General features: G+C 39.1%; 1 protein-coding gene across 2 annotated transcripts in view; it reads left to right on the top strand.

Annotated features, from left to right (window-relative positions):
* The window catches only part of dym (dymeclin), a 120,726-nt gene that overhangs the window by 73,638 nt on the left and 19,750 nt on the right, over nucleotides 1–27,338 (top strand). For both annotated transcript variants that reach the window (XM_066710532.1, XM_066710531.1), the window contains exon 14: nucleotides 6,237–6,342. In XM_066710532.1, coding sequence (XP_066566629.1) covers nucleotides 6,237–6,342 — 106 coding nt within the window. The remainder of the gene's footprint in view (nucleotides 1–6,236; nucleotides 6,343–27,338) is intronic.

The following is a 27,338-nucleotide window of genomic DNA, read 5'->3' as shown; positions in this document are numbered from 1 at the left end:
TCAAAAATAGCTTCTCCATATATTTTCAATCTATAAAGTACATGTATGGCAAGTAAACTAAACTGCTCCATTATTAACTAGACCTTCAGATGCTGAGGGTGATATCTTGTTTGCCAGGCTGTGTGATCCTGACACAGTAGCATTTCCCACCCAGGAGCTCGTCCTCCGTGTCTCACCTGGAAAATAGCAGTGTTCAGTATTGTGAAAGTGGCAGCAGTGCTCTCTACACTGCAGTCTGGGTGGTGTTAACAATGCCATAGCGGTGGGAAATACCCCGCTTTCCATCCCTGGCGTGTTACAGTTGCCAGCATCTGCGAACACTGAGACCTAACCAGGAACAAATACAAGTCTTTTCCATAAGAATTTCTCTAACATTAGTAGCTAATCCATGGGAAGGAAAAGTAAGGATTATAATCTAGGCTAAGGTTATGTTTTCTTATGAAATCCATTATGAAATATTCCGGGTTCATTTACTTAATGTGGTCCCAATAGGCATGTTTGTATTTCCTTTCCAGCTTCTGTTTAGCTTATAGTGAGGAGTGCCTTTCTTGGATTTAAAGACACATTTGTGTATGTTGTCCAAATGAAGATAATATTTTATTTCCTCTAGGTAGCATTTCCATTTTGATTTCCACTTCTATAATAAAAATGGTCTCTCTTTTTCCTAAAGTGGCCTAAAGCTTTTCTTTCACTTTATGAGGAAAGCAGCCACCAGCCACTCATACACCATTCATTAACCCCAATTTGATTACCAAATATCTAGTGAGAAATGTAGCAAAATCAGTCAAATTATTACTCTAGAACAACCGAAATATAAACCTCACCACTTCACCCGAGTCCTTCCTTTGTTCAAGTCCATTTTAACCAAACCCAAGCCCAACACTACACAAATGATAAGGTTAGGTTTGATGAAAGGGTTAGAGAATGCAAGGAAATAATTCATAAGTATTGTTACAGAATCTGTTTTCTGTTTTGATCAGTATCTGCCAGTAGTGTAGCTCCTGATAGGAATCTGCTGAATATGCAGGTAATCCCTTCAACTATTCAAAGTTCAAACTCCATGACCTCTGAATCCTTTCACACGAGTGATCCAGTAATTTCTTATATAGAAGCTATCACTCTTTCAGGCATCTTCACCATCGAATCTGATCTTGTAAGCACAGAGTACAATCCCATAAAGCCACTTTCTATTTGAGTTTGCAAAGTAGAAGGTTGTGTTTTAATTTCTCCTCTGAGATAGGAAAATGCACCGAATGAATTTTGAAAGTTGAAACTCATGTATTTATTTTGTTAATTAAAACATGGAACTGAGTTTTTGATCTTATATCTTATAGCCAAAGACACACCAGTAACTTCAATGACTGTTGATGACTTCACAGGTGTCATTGTCCATCAGTGCCAAGTCACTGTAGTCAATGGCTGATATTGGTGTTTGGCCTGAACATGTTTATTGAATATCTATACTTTTTTGTCAAAGAAAATACTTAAAACCAATGGACTTTACTTCCATTGCCTTGAAGCATTATCTTCAAGGTTCTGTTGAACATTTGTAACAGAGAAATTTCAGGAGCATAAAAGCCCATTGACTTGCCCAATGTGTTTGGAAGCAGGCATAGCATGGCTTCTTTTTGTGGGGGAAATAAACCAAGGATCTGACAGCTTATTAAGATTTTCATAGCCTGTTATTCCCATTATCATTTACATCTCCTGTACAAAATACTGCATAAGTCTTTTCACCTCGCATTTCACTTGTGCTTCACTATATGATTATTTCTTTGATGGGGATGTGTCTTTAAATTAAATTAAGAGTGCTATATATCAATAGAGCACCAGACCATTGATTCTCTGTTTTTTTTTTATATTAAAATCAATTCCAAATGTTGAATCAAAAAATGTTCTTCTCGCAAAAGAGAACTGTATTTACCTTCGCTCCTTCACCTCACGTTCCTCACACAGAAATTAAATATTTATTTCCTCAGTGCAGCCGCTATTGGAGAATCCTGTGTCTGGGGCTGAGAGGACCGCATAGACTTGGGCAGAAATGAGACTCCCGATGGCCTGGAGCCAGGGAAATTATGGTTTTGACTTCCCATGTTCTTACAGGAAAGAGGACTCTGACAGGATGCACCAGCCATGTCTCTCTAATGTCTTTTTAAATGTGTTTTCTGATGCCATGAAATAGAACTCTTTAAATCCAATTTTATTTAATTCAGAGACAAATTTTACATGGAAACATGGATTTTACATGTATGGATACTACATGGATAGTAGCACTTAACGTTGCATGTTTCCAGCAGGGCTTCATAGCCTTGGATAGTGATGTATCCAAAGTTATTTTTGTGTTGGGTGTGTGTATTTAGTGGAGACACTCAACCATTTCATATTAACCTTTACCATAAAATAGTCTAAGCTGAAGTAACATGGTGACATGGTGTACTTTTGGGAACTGTGCCATTTGCTGCTTAAGAACAGAAGCCATACTTGTCACTATATTCTGTATTTTCCTATGTGATTAAGCCAGGGGAAGACTACATTTTGATTCTCCAGGCACTGTATAGGGTTTTCTTAGCATTGACTAAAATTTTCTTCCCAGAGGAAAAAGGATTTTTTTTTTCCTTTTTTTCCATTTGATATAGTTCTTCATGTAGTGGTAGCCTATAAGTCTACTCAAAATTAAATGGCTTAAATAATAACCATAGATGTTGTAGATCTTCTGTGGTTAATTATTTGCACAAGAATTACCCGTGAGAATAAGATTGGGTTTGAAAACCCATCACAAAAATGTGATCAGAAATGTTTTGCTTGAATGACTTCATTTATTGCATTTACTTGTAAATTATTTAAGTCTAAACCATTCAATGTTTTTTCTGTGAAATGCAGACTTACAAAATCATTTGAAAATTTGCATGAAAACAAATCTTCATCATTTGGAAAATAAAAGTCTGGCTTCCTGATATTGTCTGGAGGATATTGACTGATAAGGTCTCTGCAGGAGGGATTTATTCCTCTGCTTTTACTTCCACATTCTGACGTGGCAATCACATTGTTTTGTGACCCTTAGTGATCGCTGCTCTGGACCTCGTCGACCTGTGCTTATTTCCCAAGGAAATATCGATAGGTATCTTTCTCTCTTTGCCTCTTAGTTTCACATAATGTATGTCTGGGAGAACCCCAATGTGAGCAGAATGGCACATGTATATACATGTACATGTTTGTTGGCTTATTAAACCCTCTTATCGTGATCCCAGAAAATCTCCCAATGGAATCCTGGGAAGATTAAAAAACAAATATTTCACTTCCCTACACAGTCTTGAGTTAAAAAAAATGAAGCTTCCTATTGAATGAATATTATTCCGTTCTCTATATAATTTGCTTGTGAAAGAAGGAAACAGTGTTGCATTAATGCAAGGCCCTTTTTAGTAAATTAACAACATTTTTAAGAATTAAATAAATAAGAATGCTCTCACTCTAACACTTAAGTCATAATCAGTCTTTATTGTGAACTTAGATGCTGCATTGCAGTGCCACGTAAATACGTGAAAGAAAGTATAGTTAGCTTAGTTTTCACTATTACCTGTTGTAGTACATCTGTGTGTTACCTACCTAATTTAGGTAGTACCTATAGTGTTTTTGGTGTCCCGCAAGGTATTTGCAAAAGATGCACATGATGAAAAAAATATTACAACTCTGTTAATAGGGACATCCTCAGGTTTGTACTGAAAGTTAGGTTTTTGGTTTAAAGTTTATAAATGGGTGGGTGGGAGAAGGGGGTTGGTGTGCTGTACAACATGCTATGGTAGGTGAGCAGCACAAGAGTTAATTGGCTAGGCTTAATCCAGACAACTAGAAATTTTCCAAGCAGTGTGTTCTGCCAGCAAATGGAAGTGTGCATTGTTTGACAGTAATTTATGTCAGGTTATGACTGAGTCAAGGACCAATCTAGAAAACCAGGGGATAGTTAATGCACTTAGATGTTTTTGTTATTATATTTTTTCCTCTTTTCTTTCTGATAATAAACTGGATTTGTATTAGCCACAGTTTAGTGAATTTAACTTCTAAGTACCCTAAAGTATACCTAATTATTCGGCAGGGGGCATTGTAACTGCTAGCAGGGGCAGCTTGCTATGTTCTGTGGGACTTTTTAATGACCTCCCCTACACCCACCTTGTACTTTGTTTTAACAGTTTGTACACTATGGCTGTTTATATATATATATATATATATATATATATATATATATATATAAACCATGTACAGTAGAACCAGGCTATTGGTGAGCCTGTGGTCTTTTGAAAAATATCCTTCCCGGACACTCAACTAGGCCAGTGTGACTCAAATGAGAAACTGGAGGTCACTCAAGTGAGAATATTTCTTTGGAATCTGAAACAGACATTTCTCCCCGTGAACCATAATTCCGAGACAGAATTGTGTTTGGAAATCGCCAAAGGCAGGAAAAGAGAAAAGCATAATAAAAGTGTTAGTGAAGAATGCTTCTGGCAGCACCTTAAAAGGCAAAGGCAAGGAAAATTGAAAGTAGGGTGCTTGTTTGTTTTGAACATACATCAATAGCATTTGAGTACCATGACTTGATTTAATATATTAAATATACTCTTATTGCTTTTTTAATAAAATTGTAAAATGTGGATTTAAATAGCTTCTGAAATGAAATCTTACACTTACAGTATACATTGAAAGCATCCACCCTCATCCTGTAGATGTTTCCTCCATACCATTGATTGATAGCTAGATGCAAATGCATTCTTTTTTCAGCGCGACTCAATTACAGAAAACTCAGCAACTGCCTCATAGAAAAGCAGGTATATATATATATATATATATATATATATATATATATATATATATATATTAACCTAAGGCCTTTAAATGTATATGGAGTCCATTCAATTAGAAAAGGCATACATGAAAAAACATGCAGAGTATATATGCCAATGCATAGTCTATTGAGTGAGAATTTCGTAGTTTTATATACAATAACAAAAAAGCAAGTCGTATTGAGTTAGAGAATGACATCTTTGATATGAAGCCAATTAGCATTATGCAATATTATTCTTGTCTTCCTTACAGTGTTATTCATTTCCTGTGATGATGCACATTTGTAGAGTCATAAGATACTACTAGTGAAGGCTGTTTGTCTGGGAATTTTAATGCAGTGAAGACAAGAAAACTGAAGTGTTTTTCTTACTGGGATTGTAAAATAAACCTGAAAGTACTGCATTATAATGACAACGGAGAGAGAGGTCGAGCGCTGGAAAATAAGGCAGATGTTGTTTTCCTGTTTTCCACCCTGCATGAATAATGTCAAAATGTGATTATGCCAGTGTACCGATTCAGAAACCTCTGTTTATAATTGGGGGATGTGCTGCTTTTTAGTTGTCTAAATCTGTGTTGCACTGGATTTGTCTTCTGTGATGAAAACATAGATGTTAAAGTTTTATGTCCACCTCAAAAAATAAAAACAAATGAATAAAGACAAAACCAGTATTTATACTGATGGTTTCTGTGCTTGTTTTCAAATCCCATGTGGCTTCTGTGGCTTCAATGAATTAGTCTTTTGAATCGGTGATAGTGTTGTTTTTTTAAAGGGTGATCTCAGCTGGGAGACATTGTAATGAATTGTAAGGGCCTTTTGTGACTCTAGTAGTACCGAATGTTGTCTGATGCTTCTTGAAATATACTACAGCTGGATTCATTTGTATATTGTAATTAACACAAATGTGAGAGAACACACACAAGCAGCATGGGATATGAGAACAAACAAGGAAATAGGTGTAGGGTGTAGGCAATGATATTTCTTTCTCTGTAGGTGGCCATAAAATCTTTAGGAGACATTTATTGTCAGCAGATTTACACCACCATTGAATACCGCTCTGTCTTTAGTTTATCATGTAAAGCATAGCATGGTAAATGTTACAGCGTTCTCCAACTGCTGATATTTATATACAAAATCTTACAATGATTTCCCATCAGTTAATTTACACTGGAACCTCCAGATTTCATAAGTAAACCAAAAGAATCTAAAACGCAGCTAAAATGATGCTCCTCAAATACTTAGTTAGAAGCCCCGCCCCTTCGATTATGTGTCACCCAGGTGCCCAATCACAACGTGGCTGGAGAACACTGTGTGATGTGGTGTTGGATACTATGTAAAATTGATTTGATCATAAATCTAATACTGTTTCATGTTCATTGCATTCCTTTCTACCCTTGTTCCTCAGTCTCTTTGCCCTGCTGTCAAAGAAGCACAACAAAGTCCTGGAGCAGGCCACGCAGTCTCTGAGGGGGCCGTTCGGGACTGAAGACAACTCGTCGCTGCCTGACTATGTGAGTAATTCTGCCCAGGGATGTTCTGTGGTGCTGTTGTGAACTAGGGGTGACTCACTGGACATGGCCAGTCTTCTGCGGGAGCCTCCTGTCTGTATGCATTCAATGTCCTCTCCTTAAAGAGACCGCTGAAGCCAAATTATTTCTAAAGCCTCTTCAAACAGCTTAATACTTCACTTCACGTAGGAAGCCTTGCCTTTGTTTCTCTTCATTAACTAACTCGTTTTTTTGTCTTTATCAATTCTTCTCAAGTCATTGCTTGTATTTTATGGTCTGGAAGAATGTAGCGCATGCAACAGGATGAATTTATTTCTCATGTGGAGCCATTTCACCACAGCATTCGCATCATTTGTGCAGCGTATAATTTCACCATAACCTGCAAAATGATTTACAATAGGTGGAAAAATAGATTTTATATAAGATATATATAAACTGACCCCTTTCAAATATTTGCTCAATCTATGAAATCAAGAATTTGCAGTTCTCGGAACCATATGTTAGAAAATGTATGGCAATGCTCTCTGAAAAATATCAACTTTTGAAATGGAGAATTATGAAGCTGCATCTAAAAGCCCTGAGTGTCTGGAAAACATACAGTTCCACTAAAATGGCAATGGTGATGCATTCTTCGCTTTAAAGTGGAAATATAAAGATAAAAGAGTACTATATAATGTATCTTTTATAGACTTTCCAGTGTATTTGTGTATTAATATCATCAAATTGATGTGAAATGGAGACTGGAAGAGTAACAACAAAGCAACAGTTTTGACTACAAAATTATTCAGGGTTTGTTTTTCATGTCTAGCTCTGCAGTCATAGCACCGAGTACTTCCATTTTTCTTTTTTCTTCTTCTTAACGACTGGGTAATCACCTATTTTATTAATACAATGGATAATATCTGCAGCCCTGAACACCATAATAATTTCAGCCCAGTCTCCTGAAATGCTCGGCCATGCTTGCTAAAGTAGATATGTTTTAGGTCCGTTAGATGATGGAATTTCAGTCACATTTGCATACGTCAATCTGTCCTTGTTTGAATAAACTGTGATGTAATACATGCAGGGGAAATTGTATGTATATCATTGTGGAAAAAAAGAGAAAGATTCCCAAGTTATTTCAAGTGGTTAAAATCCAGTCTTAGCTCCGTCTTCAGCAATTTTTCTTTACTTGTCTTGGCGGGGGAAAGATGCTTTTTCTTGCAGCTGTGGGACAATAATATAATTAACCTTGAAATGTTTTGATATCTTACACTTTTGCCAAAATAAGACGCAAATGAAAATTGAATGAGGGTAATACGCGCTGCAATAATGTTTATAATAAGCACAATAACAAACCGGTCTAAAGACTTCTTTCTTTCATACGTGCTGATATTGGAGGCAATCAAAGGGGAGCCGTGTTGACAGGGGATAATTGGAAATGTCAGCTTTTGTGAGTGTACAGAAAGCAAATGCTCTTTTTATTCCACCCAGTATTCCAGCTCTGGTTTTATTGCATATTTTCCTGCTTTTGGAGGTGGTGGGGCTATCAATTGAAAATGGGAGTGGTACAGATCATTATAATTGGAATAAGGTCATCTTTTATTGGACTATAACCAGAGAAGCTGTTGGTTTTTTCTCGCTCAGTTGGAGAGTTAGTCTCCAATGGCAGCTCTTCACCTCTCTCCGTGACACAGACTCCCTCTGAGTCTCCGTTTGTACTCCACGGGAAACCTGTCGAGTGCCTGTGGGTGCGATTCAATGAGATGAGAACGTACATCGGCGCATGGCGGAGAGCGAGAGGGCACAGGCCCCAGTGTGACGAGACGCGCTGCACAACAAAGGGAATCTGACAGACAACACGTTGCTCTCAGGATACATGAATGATGCATTGTCTTTGTGTGTGCGCACTGCTGATTTGAGCACAGAGGAGCAGGTTGGAGGAAGGGGGCTGGGGGTGTTGTGTGGTGCACCAAAACAACCCACATGACACCACATGCAGATAATTAAGCATGACTTTACTGCACAGAATGACAGGGCAGCTGCAACTGAGGGCAGGATGCCTGTCGATAAACATTACTCTGAATGAGGCTTCCTCGGCTTCAGACTTCAATTATTCCTCATGTTTTTTTTCGCAGCTTAAAGGGGGCTCAGAAGATTTAATGTCATGCCTGTCCTTGGGAATGTCATTTTTATGCACCTTCTGTCGCTTTTGATAGGTGGTCATACTTTGCCACTCCCCAATATATATTACCTGTAGATGTTCAAAAGACTGGGATCTGAAGGTCTTGGGTAGATCTGTTGCTTAGGAAACCCATCAACACCAACTTAGAAGGAGACAAAATAGTCGATCATTCAATCATAATTGAATCTGACTGCAGATTTATTTATATTCCGTTCTTTTTTACTTTTTGTTTTTCTGTAATTTTGTTACACACAAATTCAACAATATAATATTTTATGCTTAAAGATGAAAACATCAAGATCAATATTAGAATAAGTAAATAAGTATATATATTTTTTGTAATGGTTAATTTTCAGACATTATTAATACATGCATGTTTGTCCTAGAGTATATCAGAAATCCAATCATATGTGTTTTGGGCTTCAACCACCGTAGATGGGACCAGTTTGGGTGTGGATGGGGTTATGGTCAGTTACTCCTTGTGGCAGGACCATGACTTGCATGTGAAGAGCTTGTTCATGTCCTGCTCCCCATTATAATTCACAAAATACACACCGCCAGCTGGCCGTTAATTCCTCCAGGCCAGCGCAACAGTCCAGTGGCTCTGCAGACGCTGAATGATTGAAAACGGACAACAGGTGACAGTGAAAAATCATCTTAAAGTCCCCAAACAGTTTTAATTAGGGATTTATAAACTGCAGAGAGGTTATATAAATGGCTTAAGCTGTCAGGCCTGAAGAGGTGGTTTTGCTGTGACTGGCTCTACACACTGAAGAAAGTATTGTGGGTGCCAAAAAGGTTATGGTGAAAACTTGGGGAATCCATGTCCCTACTTTACTTGTTAACCCAACCTCACATCCTCAAATATCATGTTCACCACCTGGGGATTTCTCAGTGGAGCCCTCTGTTGAGTGACAAATTTGACGCGTTTTGACAGCAGATCTTTTTCATTTACAGTTGAGAAAAATTTCCTAGGCTCCTCCCCCAACATCTTGAGTGAAAGCCTTGGTTCTAGAGCGGAGGAACCTTTGTTTACAACCAAGCCTCTAGTTAGAATACAGTCTGTACTCTTTGACAGCTTCAGCCTCTCCAAAATGAAGCTTTGAAAAAACATTGAATAAACAAAAAATAAAACAAACAGAGCCATTTAGAGACATCCCTGTTTAACTGGTCTTTTTTCCTACTCAAGAGTTTTTGTTTTCTATAAATAATGAACATTTGACACAGCTGAATATATGCTGTTATTTCCTGATTAGTGTGCACTAAGAGAACAGTTTGTCTTTTGAACACCTGGCAATAGGGGAATCGGTTATTTAATCTAAATGTTGCACCTTCTGAAAGGTAGCGACATCTGCATTAATTGTTTGATTTACAAAGCAGCTTTAAGCTTGTGAGAGTGGCTTTTTGAATCGTGATGGTCTCTGCAGTTTTCAAGACAAGAGGTGTCTGGAGGTGCCTTTCCATCGTGATATTGATAGGGAGCTTGTTAGTCCCAGCAGTCGAGATGTCGTAAGGTGGGTTAGGCTGCTGCCTAAAGCATTCGGAGGGTCTACAGGGGCTTCATATTCTGAAACAATCAATAATAAAAACATCAAAACAAGCACAGGGTCTGTTATCCTAAAGTTTGTTGAGAAATTCAAGAACGGCGTGGCCACAAATCTTTCCCTTCCCAATCAACTCTTCTTTATTTTCCTTCAAGTGGAGCATTCTGATAGCAATGGAGACCCCAAATATTTAAAATTCCTTTTTTGTTTGTAATTGTGTATTGTGTATTCTGTGGTTTCTTCCTAAATTACTTTTTAAAATAAAAGGTTTGGTTTGTAATGGTTAATAAAAAGCATTCTTTCTAAATAGGCATAAAACGGATCAATACAGAGCCGTGAGTCTTCCACTCAGTGACCATAATGGATCCACCAGAACAATGAAGCCATTTATAATAGATTTTTCAAAATAAAACCGAAATGTCTACTTCTAAGAGCTGGCTGTTTAAGAGACAGCATCTAGAGTAATCTTAAAGAAGGTGAAGAAACATGATTTTGATTTGATCAGACACTTTCAATTAAAAATGCCTCATACTAGTAAGCCTGTACCAATAATGAACTTCATTCACAATTACCACTAATGGTTGTAATTGGTATTGAAAATAATTGTCTGTCATTTTGAGTTATTTCAGTTATTTCCTAAGCTGTATTACTGCATATGTTAAGAGTTCTTTTAGTTGATTTATATCTGCATTTTCCTGCATGTGATACTCACTACATCACATCCCATACTTAATATTTCTATGGGTTTCTGTGTCTTTTGTCACAGTTTCTAATGCAGGAGACATACTGGTTTTTAATGCCAGACCACAAGAAGAATAAATATCTCTTGCAAAATATATCTGTACAGTAATACACAATGCTGGAAAGAATACAACGAGTGTGTGCTGCATAGCAATAAAAGGAAATAATTTATTTCCTAGGTAATATATTACAGCAAGAAATGTTTAGATATCTATAGTAACACCACCAGTCACATGCCTGAACGTCAGAATATTTTTATGGCATTTTAGGTCACTATAGTGACCTAGCTGAAATTCATCAAGGCAACATGTCTGCATTTGGCCAGAGTATCTGGGTTAAGAGCCCTTTTACATAAAAGGAGCCAAGCAATGTTTAATGTCCAAAAGATTACCCAGATCTTGGTTGAGCAGCCAATACAAAATGTGATGCCTTCTTCAATGACCCCTTTACTGTTCTACGGGCCCAAGGAAATCAAAACTTTCACCAACCCACTAATAGCAAACTACAAAAATGGTTAATCATAGCAGTTACAATTATGATTCAAGTAGCATCTTACTCAAAATGAAGGCAAAACTAAGTACAGATTTGTATTTTATTTTAAATACAAATCTTTAATTTAATTTAATTTAATCCCAGCCTAGGTCATTGATCTGAATTTTCTGGTGACACCTACTGGTTCGCAGACACCACTTACAGGAGTAATCTGGTTTTACTGGAAGAAATCTCAAACCTCAGCCCTGGTTAGCTTCTGCGATCTGACAAAGATGGCTATAGACAGTCTGGGTACTTAAAAACAGATTGTGACTAAAAGTCTCTTAATCGCTGATGAGCAGCTCCATCAGCAGACAACAGCACAGGAATAAGGAGAAGACTTCAAAGCAATGTCCTCCCACCATTATGGGAACATATGACGTGTTCAAATACGGGAGACGCGTCTACTGAAACACTAATGACTCTCTGGCTTTTCTCAAATCTCAATCACAATTTTAGTAATGCATCTCAAAATACATCTGTGTTCCCAACGTACTCATCTAGGGTTTATTATTTTCTCCACACAAACATATCTACTTTTTTTTCCTCTGTCTCAGAAGAGGACATCAGTCAGTGGAGTTTTTAGTTCATCAGATGCAGGATTGATTTAGTGCTTTTAACTAGAACATTTAATGGTGCTCTTAGATCATTATTTGAAAAAGAAAGTGCCTGCTGAGAACATTTTAAACTCAAATTGAAGGAGCTTGATTAGCCCTGCGTTACCTCATTCTGCCCCTCATTGAAAGACCAGCTTGAGGAATTGAGTAATAGCTTTGCGCTGGGCTTGTTCTTCACTTGTTTGTTGTAGGTTCTTGTGTCCTGTTTCTCTACCAATGCTTTATTTAGCACTTACGACACTCTCCACTGTGCAGAAGAACACAAGACGATTTGGGCAAAATGGCTTGATTTACTGATTGTTTACTGAGTAGCCTGTTGTACCTGGATTCATAAATCCTTTTCATGAAATAAACCAGTGAGTCCGTTTCCAAAAGAGTTTGGGTCATTTTGTTGAAATTGTGTCAGAGATTCAAGGTCAGCTCCAGACTTTAAAAAACCCTTAAGCAGAGCTGTAGCTTTGCTTTCCCTAGTTCGTCGGTACTGCAACAGAGAAGTTGACGGAGGCAGGTGTCTATTTCTGTGCTCTGTGTGGGAGGGAGTGTTTGTTTTCTGATGTGAACCCTCCTGTCACTGTTCATGCAGGTTATTTTCCTAGCTTTGTCAGGGTTTATTTGTGTCTGTCTGTAGGAAAGCTTTGGAAGCCTCATTAGCATCACTGAAAAGATAGGCACCAGAGAAGGTCTCCAGATTAAGAAACCAATGTCACAGCCCATTAGCGAAGTGAGCAGACCTGTTTATATCATGCTCACTGTACATTGTACTTAACTTTATCCCATTAACAAGTCAAGTGCCTTCCAACACTCTCGTCTACCTTGTCTCACGGTCCGGCGTGCGGTGATGGTGCACAGCGACTCCCACATTCCTAATGAAGACGTGTCTACTGCACGAGGGGTGTTCGCTGGATCCCAGCCATCTTACTTTCCCTCTCCCCTCTTCAAGTTGTTTTCAGTTAAATGGAAAACAGCTGTCACTCTGAGCATCTTATTTTGCGATGCCCCAGGTGGCCTGAGTGGCATCTGGAAGTAATGCAATTGGTGAAGCAGAGCCGGGCAGAAAAGGCAATGTTTGTTTAATGTGGGATGCCCGATTTCTTGTTCAGGTCCTGTAATTGGCCTTTTAGGAATGGGATATTAAAAAGAAGCGTTACAAATGTGGTGTGCTGGAGAACCACCCTCCCCCTTCTCTGGTTCTGTATGTGTTTGATTGCAGCTGGTTAGTATTGGGGCTTAGAAAAGAGGCCCGTGGGGTGACTGACGAAGCAGGAAAATGACAGGGTGTTCTCACATGAGCTTCTCTGGAAGGAGAAGAATGCTGTTCTCATTCAATAACTACAGAGGCCATGAAGGTCTACCTGCCATGTTGGAAATCTTAAGGGTTGGTCTGATGTGTAGATTACAAATGGCTCCCATTCAGCAGCCCTCATTGAAGGACACAGCATTTGTCAATGTGAATGAGTGTAATGGAAAATTAAAGTTAATGGCAACACAACCACTCTCTTAACTTGATGTTGTACTCCTGTATTTCTTTTCAATCCTGATGCAGTCAAAGTGGTCAAAAAGGAGAAGAAAAAATGTTTCATTATGGAAATAAGGGTACAACTCTTTTCTACCCTAATGCTCTATCCAAATGCTTGCAGCTACTTGACCCTATCTTTCTGAATCAGATGGGAGAGATCCCTGTCCAAGTCAATGCCCAGGAGTCATAGCGTGTCTCCATCTCGGATCCCATTGAAACACGCTGTGGTTAAAGTGAGCTACAGACGTGTATGTCCCTTCAATTCCCTTTGTCCATTTTTCTGATGCACAAAACATGGCCGTTTTGAATTTCATACACAAGAAAGGACGGAAAGATTAAAATAAAACTGAGAATCTCTTTTAAAAAAGAAAATCGGTTGTCAGTGGGTACAGAGTTATTTCTCCTGCATCGCTGACTGTGGTAGTGGTTTTATTTTTTTAAAGCTTGTAATGGAATTCAATTAAGCTTCTCTAATTAGATATATGTTTTTCAAAAGACCTTATTTTGCCCTCAGCAGGCTGCCATTGCCTCTTTGTGCACTGTCATTTGCGTTCATTAAGCTGTCATCTCGGCAGCACACTGGAAACCAGTTTAAATACAGGCCACTGCGATGAGTCAGGGTGGGTACAGCGCGGCTGAAGTGCATCTTCAGGGAGAGCAGTAGGGATTCTCAGCAGGAGACTGGATCTGCCTAACAGAGTGCTTCATTTTGATAATGCCAGGCAGCAATTAGCATAGCCCTGCTGTGGACTGGCCTTTTGAATTCTCTCTTTAAAACACTGTATTTTCATAGCACTTAATTGTCAATATCTTCCTTTTGTCTTTTCTTTATTTTTAAAAAGGGTTTATATTTATATTTCCCTTGGTCTTGAACTAGTTTAAAGGCAGAGAATTGCGTACAATAGGATTAACCCTTTCTTACCACAAACCAGGACCATCTGTGGTTGTACAATACAATACAATACAATACTATACAATACAATGCAATACAAAACAAAACACACCTACTTTCAAGAAGGACTTCAATATGCCTTTAAAAGACTCTTGTTTTAAATTGGTTGATTGTTCCCACAATACATTATTCAAAAGCTGTTCTCAAGGCAAGTGCCTAAAAAAATTTCCCTTTGCACATTGGCCTTGAACAGGAAGGACAGCGAGGGGAGATGCTGAGATGCCATTCTGTGTGAACAGTCGTCCCTGCATCAGTGTGCCCTCAAGAGTTCATGCGTAGGGCCTTGTGAATTAGCCAGTCTGTGTCTGGGCCAGCTCCGTGTCTGCTTCCCCTTTAGATTTAATTCTCATCACGGCTGTTTGTGCTGGGATTCTGGTCCTTCATTTCTCATTTGGAAACATGGTGCCAATGAAATCAGCACTCTCCCTGTGAGGACCGTCTAGCCGTGTTTATGTGAGCAAAAAGGCAAATGCAAGAAAGCAAGTGGGGCCGCTAATTGCTAAACAATGGCTTGTTTTTTTGTGAGAGTTAAATTGACTGATTTAGCATAGTAGTATCTACTAGCATGCAGGTGAAATACTATCTCACTTGGGTAATGTATTTTTTCCTCCCAGGTCCTCTGTCTCCTGGTTGTTCCAACTCTTCACCTTTTCCTGTCTGCTTGCTTGTGTCTCTTCATTTCTCTCTTGTGTTTCGTTCAGTCTGCACCTCTGGCTACCAAGCATGACAATGTGATCTCTCTGCTTCCATCTCCCTTTCATCTTCCCTTTCTCCCCCCTTCTTCATTTTTCTGTCGTCTTGATTGTCTGCCTCTTTCCTTCCCTCCTTCTACCTGTCTGCCGCTCTCCTCATTTTTATTCTGTCTGTCTCTCTATCAGTCTGTCTCTAGGGGTTTTCGGCACTGTCTGTCTTGTCAGCAGCAGACTGCAAATCAGTTAGTCTGTCTCCCACTCAGCCTCTCAGTCTGGTCTCCGTGGTGACTGTATTTTTCTAGCCCAGTGGGATTTGTGTCTCTAACAGGTGGCCAGCCTGTCCTACATTACATATGGACACAGCAGCCCTCCCCCACCCCCTCCTCTCGAGCCAGACCAGGTCAGCGTTGGGATTGTGGCTTCTGTCCCAAGTCAGCAGGGGGAAGCAGCCCCTAAGATTAGGCCCGTCGCTTTGATTAATGAAGATCTTTCAACCACAGTGCCATTTCCCTGAAGCTGTGAAGCTTTGTCAAGATGTTGAAGGAGAAATAGTCCTTTGACAGCAATAACACTTCAAATATAGTATAGATTTCATATTTATCTTATATATTCTTTATTAAAACTCAGCAGGGCGCCCACAGTAAAAGCCCCAAATCTTTGAAGTTTGTGTTGCACAAAGAGGCCACAAACCTTGATAAGCCCATCAAGATCATAAATAAATCAATCCATAAATGTGGCATCACTAACATCAAATCAATGAATCCCCTAGAAATGACGTTAATCAGAATTTTGGGGAGGATTAATGCCATTTTGACTGAAATGTTTGTGATGGATGAACAGTTCTATTTTGGCGGTTGTTTTCTCAAATCAAGCAAAAGACAGGCTTGGCATCCTCGAGTTTGTTTACCCTAAGTGGTTATTTGATGAAGCCCATCCTATTTTAGCCCACGTCTTTCCCAGTTCCTTTTAATGAAATCAAAGCAACTCTCCTCCACAATAATGCCAGTGAGAATATGAAAGGTCTTGTAATTATCGGCTAAGAGTTCTATTTGAAGTTGGACTTGTGTATGGATTGCAACATTTTTATTTTTTATTTTTTAAATAATGCTTTTCACTGTGTTGCAAGGGTGGGGTTGGGGGGCAGCAGTATTCATCTTAGATAAGTATGTTATTCAGAAAACAGAACAATGGCAACATCAAAAACAAGAAAAACTAAAAATATTGCTTTAATCATTAGGAGAATGGCTAGAAGCATTTTGAAATATCTACTCTGTGGTAAATCTGTGATTATGTGTGGTGAGGTAAGTCAACCTGCATCAATCAAGCTTTGAGTTTAAATGCCAAACTTCCCTGTCCTGGTAGACAGTGCAGGAACATTTTGTTTCTACCTGTACAATCTCCTGCTAATGCTCTACTACTAATAAACATTTGTTAATATTTCAAAATGCAAAAAGACTGGAAAAAAATGGTCTGGTTAAAAATCATAATTTTGTAAATATCTATAAAACGTAGCAGAAGGTGTCAAAACACAAATTACAGATTACAAACTTGTACCCAATCATGATTTAATTCTTATCAAAAGCCACTTTTTAATTATTTTTAATTCATAAATAAAAAGGCAAAATGGTAACGGCAGATAGCTCATATTCTAGTCCTGCTTTGGCAATAAAATTGTGCTAGTATAAATTTGTCTGATTGGGTCTAATTTGGATTGTAAACTGCTTTGATGGGATTGGAGTGTACCATGAAACTAATTACAACCATACTAATATGTAGTTTGATTCACTGTGGAGTGTGAAATGTTATTGAATGCAAATTACACTGTTCTCTCAGATTAAACTTACCATTCCCAATGAGTTTAAATATATATTCATGATACATTTAAATACTGTTGTACTCTTATGTGTGTGGTGGCGGGGATTGGTGCTCCACCTCATGCTGATTTCTTCTTTTGAGTGGCATGATTAACAAATTGAGGTTAGTCACTCACTTGAATTCACCTATACATTTTTACAGGGCTGTTAAATAGTAGTAGTATCCAGGCCTCCAAAGGTTTGTGTCAATCCGAGTACAGTTCGATCCTGTGGGTTGTGTTCTATAAAATCCAGAAGTCAGATTTATTGTGAGAGAGGGCACAAAATCACACAAACAAACAGCCGCATATATTGGTTTATGAAGCGACAAGGTTATGTAATGTGTGTGCCTCAATGCAGGTCAGAGAGTGACCCATTTTATACTTTACACAAGCTGTTGTTTCCCAGCCAGGTCTGGATTACTCGTCTTAGAGACAGCCTTTTTTATACTGTTTCATGGAGCAGGCGGTATACAATTATTTTAATAGGTTTTTTATTTTTTTAATACCTTGAAATGCTGCTGCAATAAGATTTGATATCGACACTCTGTTTTAACCTTAACATAATTCACGCACTTGTCTGCTTGTGAGATTATAGAAAACTCTAAGAGCATCAGTGCTTTTCTGCAGTCTCCTACAGACTTTTTTCCATCACATCTCTGTCTGTGTGTCTCCTGTTTCATTGTGGTAACCAGTCTGCTGTGAGGATTTTGCCTCTTTGTCTCAACGTCTCATTTTCTAACTCGGTTTCTGTCTCGCTCTGTAATATTCTCTCTCATGGATTACTGTCGGTCTTCCATTTTCTCCCTCTCCCTCCCAAGAGCTTGTGTACCATCTAAAGTAGTGCAACATGTGTTTTCTGTTTGCATAATTTGCAACAATTAAGCCTTACTTTCTTTTTCATTGTGGAAAATCTTGGAATAAAATCCAAAGAAAGCCCATGACAGGAACATTTAACATATTTAGCAGAATTGTTCTAGAGAGAGAGACTTTTTTTAATTAAGAAAGTTTTGAAGAGTAGCAGGTGCTTATTTTGATTTTGAAAAGTAAATGATAGCTGTATATGAAATAGTATAGAACCTGCTATTTGGTCTGATAGCTGCTGAAATAATGAGGTGACAGAAGTGGAGATAGTTAGTACTTTTTTGGTGGGGGGTCACAGGGCTTAAACAAAATAGGGGGCAGTTTGCATAATTGCCCCTGTCCTTTGTAATTCGTGTTTGTCTGCTCACTTTCTATGGTGCAGGCCTTACAATCTACAGCACGCGCCCTCGCTTCAGCACTGTCAACAAGTGCAAATTAGGGATCTTGTTGAAAGCTGAACAAGATTCGAGTTTTCAATTAAAAGAGGCAACTTTACTGCTTCACCCAGGAGCGCTCTGCAGCAGAGCGAGATTGATTTTCTCGTTTCCCTCCAGAATCTTTTCCTCGTTCTTTACAAGGCTTCAGTGCTTCGGAGCTGCAGTGATTGAGTGCAGACTAGGCTTGCGAGCACATTGGCTACAGCATACGTGATTTATGTGGGTCTCTGTGGAGACTAGTTCTCAAACTAACTACGTCTAGTGCAAATGTATGTCAGTACACCCTCCGCCCTCCACACACAGCCAACACTCACTATAAACTATCTGGCTCTCTATTAAGAGTAGAGGTCAGTTTCTTGCATATGGACCAGAAAATACCCCTAATGTACTTAATGTTGTTAAGTTCAACCTGCTCTTCACAAGCTAGTTGCCGTTAATAATGAATCTGGTTTTGCCCCAGCTTTGTAGATCTCCCAGGCCTCTTACAAACCCCTGTAGATAATGTGCCGGTTCACTCTCTGTGACAAACACACTGCCTCGTTGCCAGATGTGTATTGAAATCAATGTCATTAACTAATCACTGGCGTCATCCCTGGCCGACTAATCTGTAAATGATAAGGTAATGGCAGACAGACTGGGCAGCGAGTGCAGAGCTCACGTATGCTCCCAGACGCTTATAAGCATCTATCACTTTCAATTATCAAATGTCAAGTGGTAGGCAGCTGATTTCCGCTTCGATACACTTTGCCAATGTCTATCAGCAGCGCAGCTCCGCCAGGCTCTTGTGTTTAGGTTCCAGGGAGTAATTTTAACCTCCCATAACAAAGGAGCCCTGGCCACTCCAGATTGTGAGAGCGGTGTTAGGCAAATCACGCCTGTTCACTGGGCACAGCGCAGCCCATGGCCGAGACCCCCAGGGAGCCACCAAGAATGGCTCCGACTCTGATGTAAATGCACTAATGAGTCATTCCAGTAGGTCTTTGCTGACTGCTTGTCTCTTTGTCACCACTTATCTCTGTTCCAAGCTTCTCCCAGATACTGTGCTTTTACGGACAAAATTAATTGCTTTCTGCATTTATTGATTAATTTTGTAATGTTCTCTTGCTTCCCATTATTCCTGCTGAGTTCTGATTCTATTGTCCTCACAACTTTGATTATTTTTCAAAGGTCAGTGGTAGTGTTTATTTTTTTTTTGTGTTAATTGTTGTTTTATAGTTATAATTAAATATTGTATCCCAGGCATATTCAGTCTCTGGAAAGTGAAGGACTATTTCAGAAAAACAGCAATCCTATATACAGAATTATGTGAAACCTAAATGTTGAAGATTATGGTTCTTGTTTAAAACTGCATCACTGTGTCTCAATTTGCATTAGTGAAGTAGGAAGGTTTTCCACAAAATTATTAGACCCATTCTGTTAAAAATGCAACTTTCAATTATGAATTAATATTTTTATTTACTGCATTTAATCTCAGCGACTGGCAGGTGAGGATTTTGATAGGCTTGTTAATTAATTATTTGCAGCAGCCAGCCATTATGTTATAAAAATAAAAAATAACAACCCCCCAGCTCCTATGTTAATGAAGGAACACTAACTAGTTAAGGTGGCTGATATGTGGAGCACACAGCCGTGTGGCCTTATCCCTCTGCCAGGTTCAAATTGGTAAGAGACAGATAGTGCAGAATATATATACACATACGTATAAAGGCTAGACAGTGCAGATGATTGAACACGCAAGAGGAAATTTTGCCTTTCACACCAGGGAAATGGGAGCTCAGCTCACTTAATCAGGCTACTGTGTCTCCCACACACAGACGTCTAGCTTGGAAATTTGCATTTGACCTTAATTCCCTGGTGTGCAGCAGTTTTTTTAGGCTAATCTTTTTATGCGCAGTAATATGGGGGGGACCTGGGCTGCTTTCTCAAACAGCCTGACTAATTATCACGTCTCACCCAAATTCTCCACCACCGTTTCACCCTGACAGCAGATCAATGGTTATTAGTCCTCTTACAATTGGCAGATAACTGGTGGTAATTACTCTCTGTCTACTCCTTTGGCATTCATATTTTTATCTTTTATGCTTGCTCCACTTCTGAAAGCAGGAGCCCCTTCCCTGCTTCTGAAGTCTTCAGTGTCAAACTAGAATACTTGGTACAGGTCCTCCAACCCCTCAGTGCCCCCTGGGCCCTCCTCCCAACCCTTGCTGAAAATGTCTGGTATTTCTATCATTTTCATGTAGTCTGTGACATCATAACTGTAGGCTACTTTTTTTTTATCTTCTTTTATGACAGATACAACCACAAAGTCAGATGAAAACGACTGATGATCAAGTTATTCTGACAACTTCAGAAAGATTCCTGACAAGTTCTTATTTTTGGTTTGTTGGCCTTTGAAGCTCCATGCATGGTTATTGGAAACTGTAGAGTTGTGTGTGTTTGGAACAACTCCTTCACCACATTGTACAAGCTGAGGGAACAGTTTGACAAGGGCCTTGGATAAGTTAATATGTCTCGAGCAACCAAAACGAACAACGAAACTAGAAAACTCCTCTCGTTGTTAACCTTACTTATGTTCTTAAACCTGTCTTAAGCCTTAAGTCTGTTTCTTCTGGACCTGTGGGACATGCTCATTTCACTTACAAAGTGCTGTGATGTTCCTCTGAAATGCTCCTTTACTATTCATGAGGTTTCCCCCTCGAGACCACAGCAAAGTAGTTTCTTGTCTATAAAACGGTTAATGTTACCTTGTTAACAAATCACAAGGAAACCAGTAATGCTAAGTCCTTGTCGTTTTTAATGCGTTTGTTGCTTTTTAATGCTTTGACATTCGTTCGAACACAACAGAGATGCAGTATATTCCCTGCTAGATGTTAGACAAATCTAAGCTTATTTAATTTGTAGTCTAAGCTGCTTCTGAGCCCATAACTTCAGAAGTTAGGTAACTAGTCTAGTCCTCCACCAGTTGTTTTTGTTTGTTTGTTTGTTTTTTTGCTCCTTTTACATATACTTGAAAATCATTATGGGTTCCAGCAGAATTACAGTATTTTACATATATGATTGTCTGCTCGTTCTCAGTACTCTCTTCTGGCACTTGATTAGAGGGAGATTTCAGACGTGCAAATGTTTAATGACTGGTATGGGCCAGTGCAAAATAAATAAATAAATACAATAAAAAGAGTTTCCATTGTCGTTGCACACTTTGATCTGCCAATTAAAGCAGCAGTGGAGCACCTGACCAAGAATTTCCTATCGAAGCTATAATCATTGACGATATAGGCAGAGTTGCTGTTTTACTAGTATGACTAGGGTGTAACTGCAAGCAAGGAGTTGCATGTCTGTGTATTAACCTGTATGAATAAAAAAATATGATTGTTTTATTTTCACCATCTCCAGTCTCTTATTAATTAGCCCTTTTACCCTCTACCAAGTGTAGGCAGAAATCAGATTCTGGACCTTTCTTGTGTTCTTGTGGGCAATTTTGGCTTCTTTAAATGCCAGCCTGTTAGCAAACAGCCAGCACAAATGTGCCAGTCCGTCTGTCTTCAGAAGAGACAGACGCGCTCCTGCCCCTCAGGGTGGCTGCTTGGGCACATTGCAGTGCCTCACAAATTAAAAATAAAATAAAAATTCAAGAGAATTCCTGTTGTTTTAATGCAGATTGCCATTGCAACTACATATTACCATATGCTACTTGATGTATACCAGTATTATATTGCACTTGCACCACTGTAGCATTGTGTGACTGGAACTGATACAATAATTGCTGGGATTTCATTTCAATCTCTGTGCTTTGTTTGAATAGCAGAAAAAGGTATATTTTCTGATAGGTATATTACAAAAGGCAGTTTTCTGCTATTAAAGTTGATCTTCCACAGGTGAGTTACACATCTTTTCAGTACCCGTTTGATGTCCAAAGCCATGAGGAAATGCAAATTAGATGAGACAAAGATTGTTCAATTAAAAAAAAAAATTGAATAGATTTATTTGGGTCATCCTCTCATAGCATTGATCAGAAGGCCATGACTAGCATCTAAACTGTTCAGTCTACTTACTGACACATTGAAGTTTTCATTTACATGCCAAACACAGACAAAACCTACCTCCAAAACTGAATGCGGTCTCTGTGTTTTGATATAAACCTGTCCATTTATCTGCTGCTCATTCTGCGTGAGATACCTGTTCATTGCGAACCCGTGTTATCGTGCTAGTGTTCATAATGTGCACAGAAATTTCATTACTGTTTGATTTAGCTGGTGATCTTCATGATGAAGCTCCCCTGAAGGCCACAAAACGGTAACACTGTGAGGAAGCAGTGCATCCGTGTCATTGATGATTTGGGACGGCTGACACAGAGACTTGAGAGGGAAGGGCAGATGTATTTCTGCTCCAGTAGATCAGTAGCCAGTGTGTGTCGAAGAGGCCAGACTTAGCCGAGAGCTATGTGAGACACAGGCACGCAGAGATGCTTAGACAAACAACCGTGGCTGTCTGAATTGTATCCTTCTGCCGGCGACCTTTGCAGTGCAAGTAATAAAATGTGTGCGAAGCCACAAGACATAGGACCGTACTCTGAAAGCCTTCACCTCCATACTCAACTGGAACCAGAATTTAGCTTTTTCATAAAGCTTTCCTTCAACACCCAGGAGTTAAACTGAAATAATTTTGTTTTATTGTTGCATGCTTTTGTGTGTGTTTTTTTGCCCTTGCTAGATGAACTGCAGAAGTGCATTCCTCATAGCCAAAAAATAAATAGATAAATGCGTACAATGAAAGCAATGTTTAAATCCTGCCTGAAATTATATGTAGCTTCTAGGCAACTGCTCCTGCAATCTCTTTGATCTCTCTGCAGTGGTTTTCTAGTAGTGACACATTCACTGAGGCCACCATGTGCAGATGCAGTGTTCATCGTAATTGTGCGCTGGTGCAGATTTTGGTTTAAAGTTATCTCCCTATATTTTATTTTTATTTTGCCCACAGAGCTATGGAAAACTTAACTTAGTCCAGCTTTAATTCCATTCAGGAAGCATTATTCTTCAGCCTTGTGGGTTATACTTGAGTTTGCTTTTCTGTGAACACTTTTATTTTATTTTGTTATGCTGTGTATCTCTTAAGAAGTGTGCGGTCCCAAAGTCACTGCAGCAATCTCCAGTGGAACGGTCGGCTTTCCTTTGCAAACGAAAGCTTACATAAAAAGCTGGCTATGACAAATTTACTTGTCAGTGCGCTCATGCAGAATTCCAATTGCCCTATTTTTCCATGTTTCTTTTTTTTCCTGTATTTAGAAAGTTATTCAGCTTTTACTGGCAATCAGCGGTCATGTCTGAAGCCCTCATTCTGTGTCACTGCCATTGTCACACTTCATTTGCTCCTCTGTCCAACTGCGTAAAAAGCAGGAGTGCAGAACTAAAAGCAACTGAAGAGTTTTTAAAATGCAAAAACCGTAATTAAACAGAATAAGGTTCATTATTACAATTCAACTGGAAAGTGAAGCAGACTTGAAGTGGTGTATGCTCTTATTTATTTCTATTTCTAGTTTGTTTATTTAACACTTCCAATGACCTCTTCCAATGCTCTCATGTCCGTCATAATTTTAACCTACTTATTTTTTATGTGGTACCACAAATTGTTGGTAGAGATCAAATATTGAGACATGAGGCATGAGTTTCCTGAAACCATTATTTTACACAATGTAATAGCCAAGTTGCTAATTCATTAAAAACGTCCTCTCTAAGTTGGATGAACCCTGAAACATGGAGGTCAGTGGCATCTGGAATCTGAAGTGGCAAAGTATTGATGCTGAATACTGCAGGGGGTACGTGGCGGGGGCAAAGTAAACCAGGCACTCCTTGATTCACCAACGAAAAGCAAGACTTAATGAGTGCCAGGTCTCTGCAAGACTGAGAGATATTGATGGTGTCTGTATTCCAGCTGACACTGACAGCTGCACTGCTTTTTTGCTAGATTTATACCTGAAAGAAATGAGTGTGTTTCAGATGTTTGGGTTTGCAGTTGTGGTCCTCCCTAGACATACCACAGCAACTTGGGTGTATGATAACACTTTTAAATACTCAACCCCTCGAGCTTAGAATTACTGATTAACCAGCAGAAGAATGGAGGTGCATTTATTAAGACTCAGACAGTGGCGGCATATTTGCCAGAGTGGAGTCTTTAACAGTAGGTAGATGGATTATGTTTGCAGTTAAGCAGACTTTAAACATTTAAGGTAGAGGTCAGACACACCACCACACAATAAGGAAGTGAAAATAGTAGTTAGCATAATGTAGCATAGCATAATTTATATATGTTGGACTGTGGCGATACTGTTTATAGGGAAAATGCAGTGAAGAAAAGACTAAGGTAGTTGTCCAGAGTGAAGCTGAATAATAAATAAATGCCTTAAGTGTTTATGGTAGCATGAAAATATTCTTCACCGAAACAGATGCGTTTTACTGCAAGGTAATCTATATAATGATTTAATCATACTGGGCAGAATAATGTCTGTTATTAAACGTACAGAACAATGGTATTTTTATATATATTCATTTGTGCCGCAATATTCCCCCTCAGGTCTTACTTCCTGCGTGTTACTAACAACCACATATAAATTGTGAGAATGTTGCTTTCAAGTCAAAGTCAAGTGGGTTCATCACTCAACCAAGGACGATGACAGATTCCAGTATGGGAAGATTATGATAATCATTATCAAAATAGCTGCTGACAATTACCAATTATGGAGAAAGGGGGGAAAAAACACAAGTCTACATATAAAAGAAAATTGTCCTGTCTGCAGTAATTTTGTTAACTATACGAAGAGCTATAGGAAGAAAAAAAACATTTTGTGGGTTGAAAGAAACATTTCAAAGAGGTCTTCCATTGCTTTGATAACTTTACAATTGAACTTGGTTACCTCTTTACATTTAAACATGGGATACATTTCTCTCTACTTCATGGGAGCCTGGTCTGCACTAACATTTCTGGGTACATGCCCCAGTGAGGTATGATTTGCCAACACCTGCCATTGCACTATTACTCTGTGACAGAATTGCCTTTCATAAAGCAAAGTGTTTTATTTCCTTTCCCCCCCACTGCAACAAAGGTTTGAATCCTCTTTTCTATAAAGTGATATAAGCAGAATTCTCTGGCTTTAAAATTTAAGCAGCTCTTCTTTGTACTATAAATATTTAGCGCTGACTTCCTAAGAGCAGCAGACAAATCCTTTGTTTCAGCCATGTTGGCCTTTCTCTGACTTCTATTGTTGTCTTGCATAGTTCCTTTTTTTAAAACAATGAAATCCCCTTAGTTGCTGGGATTTGTTTGTAGCTAAACAACCAACTTCTGTTTACTTTTTTCCATATATATATAATTTGTAAGCAGTTCACGTACTCCATTTTCATGTGAAGTGCAGTAGGTTGGTAACACTGTATTTTTGTACTGCTCGTTGTGGTTGTCCCTTTTAATAACCAGCCACACACGCGCCACACTTTAATAATTTGCCAAGCTGCCGAGAGTCCTCTGTGTACGACGGCGTGTTCTTTTGTTTGTTTCGTGCTCGGAGGGCATTTTCAGTTCTTGTTTGTTTCTTGGTCAGCTCGTATTGTTGTGAGTGGGCTTCTTCAAGGCTGTGAATAACGAGGTTAAATCAGTTAGACACCCCGATACGTCGTCCACATCCTTTGTTCTTCGCCCCCTACTTCCCTGTTTCGATTGACTGACAAGTGTGAAGTGGATTCTGGGTAGCAGGGGAAACAGAGTAGGCCGCGACAGTTTAGGTTTGAATTGAGACGCAAGTGAGTACAATAAGGCATCTTTACCAACTTTATTTATGTAGCTGGTTCTGCACAATCTGCAGTGGATCCCCTATCCAGTTCAGCTTCACAGTACAATGCCCCTAGACAACTGCACCCCATTTATCTCACTTACCCCCTCCCCTCCCCCACCCAGGGCTGCTCTTTAAACACCACCCTCTGCACAGCTGCCCGAGACCCATTAATCTTCCATCGCCTCATCCTTATTCCTCCTCTGCCTTGAAGCTTACCATGTCAGGAGAGCTCCAGCTAACCTAAACCCCATTCATCTTTCTGTACCTGAGATCCCTTCCCCCCCGTTCCCCATGCATTTCATTTACTCTGTCGAGCAATAACCTTCACACGTTCCCCCTGCTGTCTGGGACCCAGAGGTTTGCTCTGAGTGAGTGTGAGTGTCTTTGTATCCATAGGAATACGTCCTAATGTTGAATAAATGTGCTGGCTTATTTGATCAGATTTTCATAAACAGAAGTGTGTATATATATATATATATATATATATATATATATATATGTCTATATTATATATGAAACCATTTAATTTATATTTACTCTCTCGCATTGTATGTGGTGTTTGTCTCAGCTGAAAACCTGATTTATTTTTATTTACATGCTGCTTAAAGGCTTCGTTTTACATCCCAAATGGTTTTAGTTCTCTATGAAGGGGCTAAACTAATTCTGAAGACATGATGATATTGCAGCTGTTGTTCTTTTCAATAATGAGATAAAAAAATGAGGATGTTGTGGTAAACATAGCCTTTAAATAACTTAAAAACAAAACCGAAAAAACAAAACCCACGTAACACTACCACTTTATCAAAGCCACTGTGAGAACGCTGCACTTCAATTCTTTAAGTAGAAGAATAAGGAGATAAGAAGCATCATTTTAGATGGGATGCTGACGCCAGCTGTTCCTTTTCCTAGTTCACGACAGTTCATTGAGGTCTTTTGTCGCTCCATCAGCTTTGTCCCACAGCATCCGTCTCCCCTTGCCTTCCTGTTTGTGCTCTGCTTTTGCTACAGTCGATGTCCAGTTTGTCTCCTTGACTTTGTGAGTAGATTAGCGCCAGGAGACTCCGCTTGCTAGTTCAAAGTGGCCACGGTCTCTCCTTTGCCATTTATAGCAATTTAAAATTCTGCATTAATGTGTTTTGACTATCCAATGTCTTTGTCCATCTCAGAAGGGAAGGCGCTTTTCCTTTACTATGGACAACATAGACTCAGAGGAGGGAGCTGAGGGCTTCCAAAGGTTAAGCATAAACATCCAAGGAGAAAACATTAGTAC

This window comes from Amia ocellicauda, chromosome 8 (genome assembly GCF_036373705.1).
Source record: "Amia ocellicauda isolate fAmiCal2 chromosome 8, fAmiCal2.hap1, whole genome shotgun sequence".
NCBI lineage: Eukaryota > Metazoa > Chordata > Actinopteri > Amiiformes > Amiidae > Amia > Amia ocellicauda.
This window is presented reverse-complemented; position numbering and strand designations above follow the sequence as displayed.